The 14805-nt window shown below is 40.8% G+C and overlaps 1 protein-coding gene across 1 annotated transcript; it reads left to right on the top strand.

Annotated features, from left to right (window-relative positions):
* The first annotated feature begins 419 nt into the window (after nucleotides 1-419).
* LOC118669325 (probable inactive 1-aminocyclopropane-1-carboxylate synthase-like protein 2) lies at nucleotides 420-2267 on the top strand. Its single transcript, XM_036335490.1, has one exon. It carries the CDS (start codon nucleotides 420-422, stop codon nucleotides 2265-2267), a length of 1848 nt encoding a protein of 615 aa, XP_036191383.1.
* The last annotated feature ends 12538 nt before the right edge of the window (nucleotides 2268-14805 follow it).

Raw genomic sequence — 14805 nt, forward strand, 5'->3', positions numbered from 1 at the left:
ATCCCCAGTAGTGGAGTGTGCAGGAGGCAGCTGAGCAATGTTTCTCTTTCATCGATGTTTCTAACTCTCTATCCCTCTCCCTTCCTCTCTGTAAAAATTCAATAAAATATATTTTAAAAAAAAACTTGAGGAATTCACTCAATTGCAGGCATTGCAGGCAAGCCTGATGGCAACTGGATGACTCAGCTTGTTTGCCCTGAGGGGCTCATTAAAGCTCCATCATGAGATTCCAGCAAAACAGATTTTAACAGAACCTATACAGTCAAATACTGTTCTTATTTTATTTATGCAGACACTCAGGCCAAAATAAAACTAGACAAATCAAGCTTAGTGAGAGGAGGAGGACTCTGGAGCAGTGCCTGAGCCCTGGTGGTCAAGGTTGATTTCTTCAGGCATAAGGATTTGGGACCAAAGAAGAGATGAGTAGAAACAGAGACCCACGTTCAGGCCAGCCTCGTAAGGCCAAAACTAAAAGCCAAAATGTGAGTCACCAATCAGACACCCTTCACAGCCCCCACCCCCGGGTGATGGAAGTGATCCTGCATCTGCGGCAGATCATAAATGAGTTCATCCTGCAGCTGGAGAGCAGGCACGAGCAGGAGGACCTGGAGCAGGAGGAGCAACAGCATAGACAGAACATCAGGAACCAGGAAGCCATCCTCATCCATTTAATGTGTGAGGTGGTCAACCTCTTACACTCCGGAGCCTCAAGTAGCCTGGAGCTTCAACTGCCTCGTCTTTCACTGGTCTCAAAGGGTGGGGCTGGAAGTGGTCAGCAGGCCCAATCATCCAGGGAGCCTGACCAGCTAAGTCACCAACTGAGTGATTCAAAAACTGCATTTATCAGCTGTTACCTATCCAACCGTGGGATTGACTTCTCTGCCTTATACCAGTCCAACTTACAGGACTTCATAGCCTACAAAGGAGACAAATACCATGAGGACAAGAACACCTTGGGCTTCATTAACTTTGGCCTCAGTGAGAACAAGCACTGCATTGATCTGCTGACTGAAAGGTTGAGTCAGAGTGACATGAACTACATTGATGATGACCTACTGCAATATCCTGATTGGAAAGGACATGCATTCCTGAGGGAAGAAGTGGCCCGGTTCCTGACCTACTACTGCAAGGCACCTGACCTGCTTGATCCAGGAAATGTGGTTGTCCTCAATAGCTCCCTCTCTGTCTTCTTGACCCTGACCATGGTGCTGTGTGATCCAGGTGATGCCTTTCTGATCCCCACCCCCTTATATTCTGGCTTCACATTAACTTCCCACCTGTATTCAAAAGTTGAGCTGATTCATATCCACCTGCAGAGTAAGATGGACACCCAGACATTCCAGCTGATTATGGACAAGTTGGAGAAAGCCCTGCTGGAGGCTAAGTTTAAGGGGGAAAAGGTCAGAGGTCTTGTTCTCTGCAACCCCAATAATTCTCTGGGAAACATCGACACTTTGGACTCACTGAAGGAATACCTGGAATTTGCCAAGAGGCACAACCTACATGTGATTATTGATGAGACTTATATGCTTTCTGAGTTTCGTGCATCCATCCCATTCCACAGTGTTCTGAACATGAAAAGTTTGCCTGACCCCAACAGGACCCATGTGATCTGGGGCACCAGTAAGAGTTTTGGGATCTCTGGCTTCTGTTTTGGCACTCTGTACACTCACAACAAGGAGGTGGTCTCTGCTGTTGGCGCTTTTGGCTTCCTCCACGGCATCGCTGGCCTCACCCAGCACAAGCTGTGTCGACTGCTCCAGGACGGAGAATGGATTGACAACGTGTACCTGCCCACTAATCGCTCCCGGATGCAGGTAGCTCACAGGTACATCACTAACAAGTTGAAGACAATGAAGGTCCGTTTTCTCAGTCGTGGCTCTGGCCTCTATATCTGGGTCAACTTGAAAGAGTACCTGGACCCATGCACATTTGAGGAAGAGCAGCTCTTTTATCGCCGCTTCCTGGACAACAAGCTCCTATTGGCTCCTGGCAAGGCCTACATGTGTAAGGAGCCTGGCTGGTTCCGCCTCACCTTTACAGATAAGCCCTTCCGCCTGAAAGTCGCCATGCAGCGGTTCTCTGAGGCGCTAACCCACAAGAAGCAGAATTGGATAGAGAAACAACTGGAGAATGCACTGGTGGAAAGTGTGTCCTCCCCGTCCACCAGGCGCTCCAGCTCATCCTCCAGTTCATCCTCTAGCCCATCCTCCAGCTTATCCTTCAGCTCATCCTCCTTCGTAAACGTGGATACCTCTCATTTTTGAGAACTTGCTTCTTTTTACTCTTTGCTAGACATTGTGTGAGAGCAAAATGTTTTTATGGGGTTGGAGTTGGGAATCCTAAAAAAACAAAGGGAGCTTTCTGCCTCCCTATTTAGATGGGTTTACTTTTGTATTTGAAAACTAATAAAGTCCATATTCTCTTAAAAAAAAAAGACAAAATAAAACTAGACAATGCAATAAATGAATTAGTCTTTAATAAGAGTAAGGGTGATTTTAGGGAGGAAAAAATTATATTTCAACAGACTTTGAGTTGATTGCAATTTATTGTTTCCTAGTTCTATCTTACACCTATGAATTGAATTGAATCCCAAATTTGTCTAGTTTTCTTGTGTGTTTAGATACAACTCTCCAGACTAATACTTGCTTTTCTCCCATCCTTAGCCTTGGAGTCATTGAACACTAAATCACTTTTCCTTTTACTGGATCACTTGTCATAATTGTTGTTCAGTTTGTCTCCACCAGGTTACAAACCCTATTCACACACAGAGAATACCACCTCTAAATATGATCGCCACCTCCTTCCCTGCCCAGGCCTCATCATCCCTCTGATGGAGAACAAGGATTTCTTGGCTCTGAAGAAAAATGTTACCCCCTTTAATGTGGGATTTGTTTAGTACCTTTGCAGTTTGTTGAAAAAATTGTGTCTTTTAAAGATAATCTTTTGGTCAAATAAGTTTGACAACCTTCCCAGGGTTTGAATTTTAAGAAACTAGCCTTAGACTTGTGGGAAAAGCCTAGGAGGGAGTGCTCTTGCTTGGGAGACATGGCATGCTTCTTATGCCTACACCTCTCTGTGTGCCAGAGTAAAGGACTCTTTCCTTTCATACAAAAAAACAAATAGAATGGAGGACTGGGAAGAGGAGAGCTGAAAGGGAGTAAAACAGGCCCTCCAGCACTATTTGCAGTGCCCTTCCATGTTCCCAGGTAGATCATATACTAGACACCTATATTATCAAGGAGATTACCTCACCAGTGGATGTAAAGTCCTAGTTTTAACTAAAGTAGGGTTCCACCCTTTCCATATAAGTCCCTAATTACTGATAGAATAGGGAGACCAGAATGAAGAGGATAGATCTTTTTATAGTGAGGAAATACATAGGAATAAGGCCAGAGCTATTTGTATTCTCCCTGGAGCTCTGGGTGTTGGCCACATGAGTTCAGGGTACTGGCTGAATTCCCCCAGCCCACAGCCTTGAGTCACTTCCTTTTAAACTCCCCTAGGAAATGTGATGGGTACTTCAAAAACATTGGGACCATCTCAGACATTTTCAATCAGGAACACGGATTAGTACAGGTTTCCTCACATCTGGAGCAGCCAAAATATATTTAGGACAATGAAACAAGGAAGGGCATAGCAGAAGTAACAGGAGAGTCTAGGCTGGGCTGCTTTGGCTCACTGGGAGGCAAGTTCAGGGGGTTCGTCTGAGACAAGTTGCTTTTGCCCATTCCTCCCTTGGTTGCAAATCTTTTGTGGTCCCTTAGAAATAAGAAGGAGGAAGTGAATGGCACGGACATACTCCCCTGGGGGAGAGCATGCTCTGGGTTCTTCATCCTGAGCATATTTATCTCTCTCTTGCATGTAGAAATATTAGGGGATGTTTCAGGGAAGGGTCTCAATATTCATCTGTAAAGTGGGGAGGATAATAGTTATCATATAGAATTATCACAAGGATTAAATAAGATAATAAAAGTAAAAGCAACTGCCAGATGTGCTCTTCCAGGGTCATGGTCTCCCTTGATTGGTTGGTGCCAGGGAAGGGGGTCATTAGTCAATGTAGCTGGTGCTGAGGCAGCCATAGGGTCAATTGTCTGTTTTTCCACTTTTCTGGATCTGGAGCTGAAATAAACTGAAGTCTAGATGTTATCTTTAGGAATTAAAAGGCCAGGGGTTCTAAAATGCATTACCATTGATATGCTAGGGGAGAATAGGTTATTCTGGGGGTGAGGTTCTTGTTTCCCCAGTTTTTACCCTAGTTAGGCATCTGGGGCTTTCTGCCCTGGTGATTTTCTTTACCTCGCCTATCATCCTTGCTCTGTTCATGTCTGTTTACCTGCCTATTACATTGCCTCCTCAAGGATTTTGGCTCTGAATTATTTCATAGAAAAGGGTGTAGGATTTCTTCTGTAGCTGTTTCCAGCTGTAAGGGGATGATGTTTTCCTTCAGAGACAAGTAATCTTTGCTCTCTATCAAATGGATGATGCGGCCTGGGCACAAAAGGAAGTTGTGATGATGTCTGAGGTGGTAGGGTGGAGACAAACTGTGTTACACATCTCAGTTTTATTGAGACAAGATTTATGAGAAATGGTTTGGTGAAAGGAATAAAGTCTTAATTTTAATAACTCTAAGTCAAAGGATGAGAGAAAAATGAAACATTAGTTTGGAGGGTTGTAGTCAAATATTTAAGAAATCTAGAAAAATTCAAGATGTAGTTCAGTTTAGTTTACAATGAAAAATAAAACTTTGAAGATAATGAACTGAACTAGACTCTAATATTCACAATTGTATATATGGAATCCATTGAAACACAATTTCTATCTCCCTAATCATCCTCATTTTTATCAAAGAGCCAAACTAAGAGCAATTTATATACTTTATTATGTTTAGTTTCAATTTGGCCTAATTATTTGCATGAATACAAGAATAGAAATTGGGAACTGTGAACAGCACCCACCAGAGGAGCTACTACCAACTGAGGAGCAGCTGCTACCACAACTACCCGAGGAGCAGCCGCAGCCCAAGGAGACACTGCCACCCAAGGAGCAGCCACTGAATGACTCAACATCTAGATATGGCAGTACGATCAAACATGGGTAGACAAAGACACCCTTTTAAAAGGAAAGAAAAGGAGGACACGCCAGAAAAGCAGCTAAGTGATACAGAGGCATGCAACATGACAGAAAAAGAATTCAGATTAAGGGTCCTAGAGTGCATAAACTGGATGGAGGAAAAAATCAACAACTTATGCAAGAAGCAAGAGGAAACAAATGAAAAAAATCAATAAATTATGTAAGAACCAAGAAGAAATGAAGAGTGATATAGCTGCAATAAAAAACACCATTGAAAGTTTCAACAGTAGAATAGGAGAAGCAGAGGACAGAATTAGTGAATTAGAAGACAGGGAAACAAAACACACCCAAATTGAACAGCAATTGGAGAAAATAATTAAAAGACAGGAGGAGAGCATAAGGGAGCTATGGGACAACATGAAACAAAACAACGTACAAATAATACAGGTGCCAGAACAACAGAAAGAGGAACAAGGGTTAGAAAACCTATTTGGAAAGGGAGAAAATGGCGGAGGTTTAGACGGACGTGTCGGTGCCTTGTTCCGGGGCAGATAAGGGTGAGCAGCTGAAACGGGTAACATACAGCCCGAATAAGCAGAGGAGATTCAGCTGAGAGACAGTCTGCAGCCAGGAAAGACAGAGAGCTCCTAGAAAAAGGGAACTGTTAGAGGCTGAGGCTGAAACCTCTCCAGGTGCGCCGGCTCAGCCGCGGAGACTGTGCCATCTTGAGTGACTGTTACCGGTATCCAGAGACCAGCTACTAACCCGGCAACAATGGCTCTCAAGCAGCATGATACTTAAACTCAGAGGAGCCCTGCTTCTCCCCACAGAAAGGTTAGACTTCCCCCAAAGGTGCGGTTTTCAATTTAGGTTGGAGAGTGGAACGCGCGCAGGGTGGGGGGAACTCTGCGCCCCACAAAGACCACGTCCCTTGGAGCCAGTGCGACCCACGAGTGTGGAAGGGCTCCCCCAGGGCTGCTGGCAGAAGGGAACGCTATAAATAAGCCCACAGTTGGACTGGACACAAACGAGAAGCCTCAGATTATGCCAGTTTGCTGGCTACTCGGTGTCAGGAGCCAGAGCGCGTGCAGAGACTCCGCGCAGAACTGGAAGGTGGAGCCTTGCGAGTTCACACAACTTCCCAGGCTCTTAAATCTGTGCGTTTGATTGTTGAACCCAGTGCATGGGATTGCCCAGTTGGGGTCAGTCGCAGAGCCTGTGGGGGAAGGTTGTTTTTGGGGAGCCTGGGAAACAGAGCGGGGAGTGATGATTAAAGAACCAGTTCTGGGTGGAGGACTTTCCCAGTTTCAGGTACAATAGAGAATACCTGGTCAGAGAGGTCTTATAGCCTCAGAGTCAATCCCGACACACTGCCACCCAGAGGCAGAGACACGAACTGACTCTTCTGTAAATACAGATAAGGGCTGTCTGGGAAACCAATACAGCCTGCATTAAAATCAGGACTGTGGCTTACAACATGGAGGAACAGTGTATCAGAGAGTAATTCAACATTCTCCTGAATACCTGGCATGCCAAAAAGAGGAGCAGAAGATCTGAAGCACCGTCATTACAGCCCATTTTTAATTTTTTTTTTAATTATTGTTTCACCTTTTAACTAAGAAACCATTTTTTTTTATTTTTTCATCACCTGATTTTACCCTTTTAATTACTACATTTTTATTTTTGACCAGTATTATTACTGCTACCATTTTACCATTTTTTTTAAGTGTCATTTTATTTTCTCTTTATTTTATTTTGGGACTAGGGTTCTCCATTCTATTTTCATCATTCCTTTAGCATCATTTTCCTCTACCTCAATTGTGCCACTGTGCTAAAATCCTCTTCCCCACATTTCCCCTTTTGTTGTCCTGTTTCTCTTACCCTATTCCTGCTTTGGATTTTCCCTATTCTTCTTACCCCCTGTCTAAATTTCACCCTACTTATACATCCATTTTCCAATCACCTGCTCTAAATCCTTATACACCTCTCCCTTATCTTTCTTCACTATCCAAATTTTTTTTCTTTTCTTTTCTCTATTGTTTTGTTGTTGTTTGCTTGATTGTTGAGTATATTGGGGTTTTTTTGTTTTTTGGTTTTTTTTAGGATTGTTTGTGAGGTTGTTCTGCCTTTTCTTTTCCTTTTTCTGTTTCCCATTCCCCCGCTCCCCCCACCTGGTTATTCTTGTGCTTCTGTTTTCCCTTGCCTCGCTTGATATTATTGGTTGTTTGTAGTTTGTATTCACTCCAGGGATCCATTGCTAGAATTTGTTGGGATTAGTGGCGGTTCTATCGGAGTTTTCTCCTCATATGAATAGTCTCCTCCCCTCTTCTACTTCATTCTCTTTTCTCTCGCTCTCCTTTTTTTCTGTTTTCTTCTCTATCTTTTTCTCTTCTTTCTTCCTTATCCCCCACCTCTTAGCTTGGGTGGCCACTTTTATTTGGGGTTATTAATACCGTAAATACATTTGTGTTCAGTGCCTGGTACGTTGTGCCTTGTTGTGTTGTATTTTGTGCCTTTAAATCAACGCAACAGATCCAAGAAACAGTGGCCTCCTGATCACCACACGCTCTGTCTGAGGAACAGCTGCTGTGTGTGAAACCTCCTTCCACAAGACAGAAGAGCCACAACAGCTGTGAACAGCACCCATCAGAGGACCTGCTCCCAAAAGAGGAGCAGCTGATGCCACAGCTGCCCACAGAGCAACCACAGCCCGAGGAGCCACTGCCAAGTAGGGAGCAGCCACTGAACGACTCAATATCTATATATGTCAGTGAGATCAAACATGGGTAGACAAAGAAATCCTCAAAGGAAAGAAAAGGAGGACTCGCCAGAAAAGCAGCTAAGTGATACAGAGGCATGCAACATGACAGAAAAAGAATTCAGAATAAGGATCCTAGAGTGCATAAACCGGATGGAGGAAAAAATCAAAAACTTATGCAAGAAGCAAGAAGAAACAGATGAAAAAATCAATAACATATTCAAGAAGCTAGAAGAAACAGATGAAAAATCAACAACTTAAGTAAGACCCAAGAAGAAATGAAGAGCGATATAGCTGCAATAAAAAACACCACTGAAAGTATCAACAGTAGACTAGGAGAAGTGGAAGACCGAATAAGTGAATTAGAAGACAAGGAAGCAAAACACACCCAAATGGTACTTCAATTGGAGAAAAAAATTAAAAGACAGGAGGAGAGTCTAAGGAAGCTTTGGGACAACATGAAACAAAACAACATATGAATAATAGGGGTGCCAGAACAACAGAAAGAGGAACAAGGATTAGAAAACCTATTCGAAGAAATAATATCAGAAAACTTCCCTGAGGTGGGGAAGAAAAAAGTCACACAAGCCCAGAGAGTCCCAAGCAAGGTGAACCTGAAAAGACCCACACCAAGACACATCATAATTACCATGGCAAATGTTCAGGACAAAGAGAGAATCTTACAGGCTGCAAGAGAGAGACGGAAAGTTACATACAAGGGATCTCCCATTAGATTATCAAATGATTTCTCAACAGAAACACATCAGGTCAGAAAAGAATGGACGGAAATTTACAAAGTGATGCAAAGCAAAGGACTGAATTCAAGAATACTCTATCCAGCAAGGCTATCATTCAAAATTGAAGGGGAAATAAGAAGCTTCACAGACAAAAAAGGCTAAGGGAGTTTATCACCATCAATCCAGCAATGCAAGAAATGCTAAAGGGACTGGTGTAAAAAGAAGAAATAAAAAGCACAGAAAGAAAACAGCCACACAAAAAAAGAAATGGCTAAAACAAGTACCTTTCAATAATAACTTTAAATGTAAACGGGCTAAATGTTCCAACCAAAAGACATCAAGTGGCTGAATGGATAAAAAAATCATGACCCATACATTTGCTGTCTACAAGAGACCAACTTCATTAGAAGGGACTCACACAGACTGAAAGTGAAGGGATGGAAACATATCTTTCAGGCAAATGGAAAGGAAAAGAAAGCTGGGGTAGCAATACTTATATTGGACAAAATAGACCTCAAAGTGAAGGCCATAACAAGAGATACGGAAGGCCACTTCATAATACTAAAGGGATCGATACAACAAGAAGATATAACCCTGAAAAACATATATGCACCCAATGCAGGAGCACCCAAATACATAAAAAAAAACTCCTGGAAGATATCAAAGGAGAGATCGACAACAATACAATCATAGTAGGGGACTTTAATATACCACTGACATCACTGGATAAATCTTCTAGACAAACAATCAGCAAAGAAACAGCAATCCTAAATGACTCACTAGATCAGATGGACTTAATTGACATCTTCAGAACACTTCACCCCAAAGCCACAAAATATACGGTCTTCTCAAGTGCTCATGCGACATGTTCAAAAATAGACCACATATTGGGTCACAAGGAACGTCTCCCCAAATTCAAGAAGATTGAAATCATACCAAGCATCTTCTCAGACCACGATGGCATAATATTAGAAATAAACTACAATAAAAACAACCCAAAATACTCAAACACTTGGAAGCTGAATAGCATGTTATTAAATATTGATTGGGTTACCAATGAGATCAAAGAAGAAATTAAAAACAGCCTGAAACTAATGACAATGAAAACAAAACAATCCAAAACCTATGGGACGCAATGAAAGCAATCCTGAGAGGGAAGTTTATAGCTCTACAGGCCTATCTCAAAAAAAAAAAAAAACAAGAAAAAATGGTAGTAAATCATCTAACTCTACAACTCAAAGAAATAGAAAGAGAGCAGCAAAAAAAACCCCAGATTGAGCAGAAGGAAGGAGATAATAAAGATTAAAGCAGAAATAAATGACATAGAGACCAAAAAAACAATACAGAAAATCAATGAAACCAAGAGCTGGTTCTTCGAAAGGATAAACAAGATTGACAAACCTCTAGCCAGACTCAACAGGAAGCAAAGAGAGAGGACCCAAATAAACAAAATCAGAAACGATAGGGGCGAAATAACAACAGGCCCCACAGAAATACAAATGATTGTTAAAAAATACAATGGACAGTTTACTCCAACAAATTAGACAACCTGGAGGAAATGGACAAATTCCTAGAAAAATACAACATTCAAAAACAGAGTCAGGAAGAATCTAAAAATCTCAATAGGCCAATAACTATGGAAGAAATTGAAGTAGTCATCAAAAAGCTTCCATCAAACAAAAGCCCAGGACCAGATGGCTTCACAGGGGAGTTTTACCAAACATTCAAGGAAGAACTAAACCTATCCTCCTCAGACTACTACAAAAAATTTAAGAGGAAGGAACACTTCCAAGCTCATTCTATGAAGCCAGTATCACCCTAATACCAAAACCAGGTAAAGACAACACGATGAAAGAGAATAACAGGCCAATATCCCTCATGAACATAGATGCCAAAATCCTCAACAAAATCTTAGCAAATCAGATCCAGCAGTACATCAGAAAGATCATACACCATGACCAAGTAGGATTTATCCCAGGGATGCAAGGATGGTACAATATCCGCAAATCAATAAACGTGATACATCACATAAACAAATTGAAAGAAAAAAACCACATGGTCATATCAATTGATGCAGAAAAAGCATTTGACAAAATCCAACACCCATTTTTGATAAAAACTCTCAGCAAGGCGGGAGTAGAAGGATCATACCTCAACATAATAAAAGCCATATATGAGAGGCCCACAGCCAACATCATACTCAGTGGACAAAAATTAACACCATTTCCCCTAAGAACAGGAACAAGACAGGGATGCCCACTCTCACCACTCCTGTTCAACGTAGTACTGGAAGTATTAGCCATTGCAATTAGACAGGAAGAAGAAATAAAAGGCATCAAAATTGGAAAAGAAGAAGTAAAACTGTCCTTACTTGCAGACGGCATGATATTATACATAGAAAACCCTAGAGACTCCATCAAAAAACTACTAGACTTAATAAATGAATTCGGCAATGTAGCAGGATACAAAATTAACCCCAAGAAATCGATGGAATTTCTATACAACAATGGTGAACTTACAGAAAGAGAGACTAAAAAAACAATCCCATTTACCATTGCACGAAAAAAATTAAGCTACCTAGGAATAAACTTAACTAAGGAGGTAAAAGACCTCTACTCAGAAAACTACAGGACGTTGAAAAAAGAGATAGAGGAAGACATAAACAGATGGAAAAACATACCATGTTCTTGCATTGGAAGAATTAACGTCATTAAAATGTCCATACTACCCAAAGCAATCTATAAATTCAACGCACTTCCCATTAAAATACCAACGGCATATTTCACAGATCTAGAACGAACTCTCCAAAAATTCATCTGGAATAAAAAAAAAAGCTCTGAATAGCTGCAGTGATCCTGAGAAAGAAGAACAAAGTAGATGGGATCTCAATACCAGATATTAAGCTGTATTACAAATCCACTGTTCTCAAAACTGCCTGGTATTCACAGAAGAACAGACATATAGATCAATGGAATAGAATAGAGAGCCCAGAAATCGACCCGAACCAATATGCTCAATTAATATTTGACAAAGGAGGCAAGAACATACAATGGAGTCAAGATAGTCTCTTCAATAAATGGTGTAGGGAAAATTGGATGGATTCATGCAAGAAAATGAAACCAGACCACCAACTTATACAATACACAAAAATAAACTCAAAATGGATAAAGGTCTTAAATGTACAACAAGAAATCATAAAAATTCTAGAAGAATCCAAAGGCAACAAAATCTCAGACATATGCCGAAGCAATTTCTTCACCAATACAGCTCCTAGGGCATTGGAATCTAAAGAGAATGTAAACAAATGGGCCTACATCAAAATAAAAAGCTTCTACACAGCAAAAGAAACCATCAACAAAACAACAAGAAAGCCCACTGTGTGGGAAAACATATTTGCCAATGTCATATCTGATAAGGGCCTAATCTCCAAAATTTATAGGGAACTCATACAACTTAACAAAAGGAAGATAAACAATCCAATCAAAACATGGGCAAAGGACCTAAATAGACACCTTTCAAAAGAGGACATTCAGAAAACCAAGAGACATATGAAAACTTGCTCAAAGTCACTAATCATTCGAGAGATGCAATTCAAAACAACAATGAGGTACCATCTCATACCTGTCAGACTGGCTATCATCAACAAATCAACAAATGACAAGTGCTGGAGAGGATGTGGAGAAAAAGGAACACTTGTGCACTGCTGGTGGGAATGCGACTGGTGCAGCCACTGTCGAAGACAGTATGGAGTTTCCTCAAAAAACTAAAAATTGAACTCCCATTTGACCCCGTGATCTCACTTCTAGGAATATATCCTAAGAAACCAGAAACACCAATCAGAAAGGATATATGCACCCATATGTTCATAGCAGCACAATTCACCATAGCTAAGATCTGGAAACAGCCTAAGTGCCCATCAGTAGATGAATGGATTAGAAAACTGTGGTACATCTACACTATGGAATACTATGCTGCTGTAAAAAAGAAGGAACTCTTACCATTTGCAACAGCATGGATGGAACTGGAGAGCATTATGCTAAGTGAAATAAGCCAGTCAATGAAGGAAAAACACCACTTGATCTCACTCACTCATGGATAATAAAGACCATCATAAACTCATGAACAAAAATAGATACAGAGGCAGAGCTGCCTCGAACAGACTGTCAAACTACAGCAGGAAAGCCGGGGAGTGTTGAGGGGCGGGGGTGGGGGGGTGGGAGAGTAAGAAATCAACCGAAGGACTTGTATGCATGCATATAAGCATAACCAATGCACATAAGACACTGGGGGGTAGGGGAGGCCGGGGGATTGTTAGGGGGGGGGAAAAAGGAGACATATGTAATACTCTTTGTAATACTTTAAGCAATAAAGCAATTTAAGAAAATGGTAATCCGGGGCGAAAAGAAAAAAATAGAAAATTGTCATATTGGCTTTTTCAAATCTGCTTTGCTAGATCTTTTTATTCAGAAGGAAATTTTAGATTGAACTTTAGTCAACCCCTCATGGGGCAGAAGACAAGCCATAGAGTTGCCATCTGGATTTTTCTACAATACCTATCAGTTTGGGTGGCTTCCTCAAGCTCTCAAGGTCTCCCAAATTTCTTTAGGTTCTTTTCTTGCCATTGTTCAGGAAAGGAACCTTCGTTCCGTACCTGGAAAGACTGCCATGAACCACTGACCAAGCAAGGTACCATGCCATTTCTCCAGTGGGCTTTTATTGGCTTTAAAGTCAATCTTTATTCTGTAAGGCTTTCTGATAACATCTATAATCCAGGCATGTCTCTCTCTTGCATGCCATTCCAGTCAAAGTGTTGTTTAATAACAATTGAAAACTAGTTTTGTTGAATTCATGCAAAGAAACATATTGCAATGAAAATAATAATACTCACTCATTAAAAGCTGCCAAATTCTGGAGGGATTAGATAGAGAGAAAAATATAAATGCTTCAATATTGCTTATGAAGGTATAAATTACCAAATTTCTCTAGGGAAAAAACAAGTTTTCTTATATCTGGAAAACAAAATATTTTTAAAAAATCAGCAGTATTTTCAGTCCTATGTAATCAATTTTTGTTTATCCTGGTTGTTCATCTATACTCCATAAATTCAGTTATTCCTTAAAGTTCTATAAATCTTCATCTAGTTTAAAGATATTATCTGCTCATAAAAGTTTAACTTAGAGTAAGTCAGAGTCCTTTTCATTAATTTCTTTAAAGATGCAATATATTTGCAAATGCAACAGAGTGAAACAATGACTGTAAATTACAAACTTGAAATGACATGGTTATAGATTTACTTATAATGCAATTGATAAAGAACATTGCTTTTTTGTAAGATAAAACATTTCAAGATTTCTTGGTAAATATTAATTACTATGAAATGACACAAAAGGACAATACCAAACCCACATTTTTAGATTTAACACATGATTTCAATATATAAAAAATAAATAATATTCGAGATTTTAAAATGCTGTAAATGGCTTATTGGAAGTGTGCATTGAGCATTGGAAACAATTAATAGATTTCCAATATGTGGACCATAAACCCTTAGAGCAGGGTTCCTCAAACTTTTTAAACAGGGGGCCAGTTCATTGTCCCTCAGACCGTTGGAGGGCCGGACTATAGTTTTAAAAAAACTATGAACAAATTCCTATTCACACTGCACATATCTTATTTTCAAGTAAAAAAACAAAAATTCAAAAAAAAGGCTCTCCTAACTTCAAAAAAAAGGCCCTAACTGCAAAATAAAATAAAATAAAAAAAATAGACCTCTTAACTTAAAAAAAAAAAAATAAATCCTAACTTGTTCTTACCTCGGTCCTCAGGCAGCAGCAGGCTCTGCACAAGCAAGCTTGTGACTCGTCCGATCACACCCGAGACAGAGGAGAAGTTGAGAGACAGAGAGAAGGAGGGGAGTCGGAGAGTGCAGCGCACATTCCACACATGCGCACTGCGTGCCTGGGACGAGTCGGCTGCTAAGCAACAGGCAGCAGCGGCAAAAACACCCAGTGGGCCAGATAAATGTTTTCAGCGGCTGCATGTGGCCCGCGGGCGGTAGTTTGAGGACCCCTGCCTTAGAGTACCACTGCTGGACGCCTCCACAAGGAGCCATCACCCTTGGCTTGCTGGGTATCACTGTCAGTATACCTTTACCTCTGAGAGTTTTTCTTTTGTTGTTTCAATTTGGCTTTGAATCTTGTAAGGAGGCTGAAAATTTTAGATCATCAATTTTAATAA

Source organism: Myotis myotis, unplaced genomic scaffold, assembly GCF_014108235.1.
Source record: "Myotis myotis isolate mMyoMyo1 unplaced genomic scaffold, mMyoMyo1.p scaffold_m19_p_1, whole genome shotgun sequence".
Taxonomy (NCBI): domain Eukaryota; kingdom Metazoa; phylum Chordata; class Mammalia; order Chiroptera; family Vespertilionidae; genus Myotis; species Myotis myotis.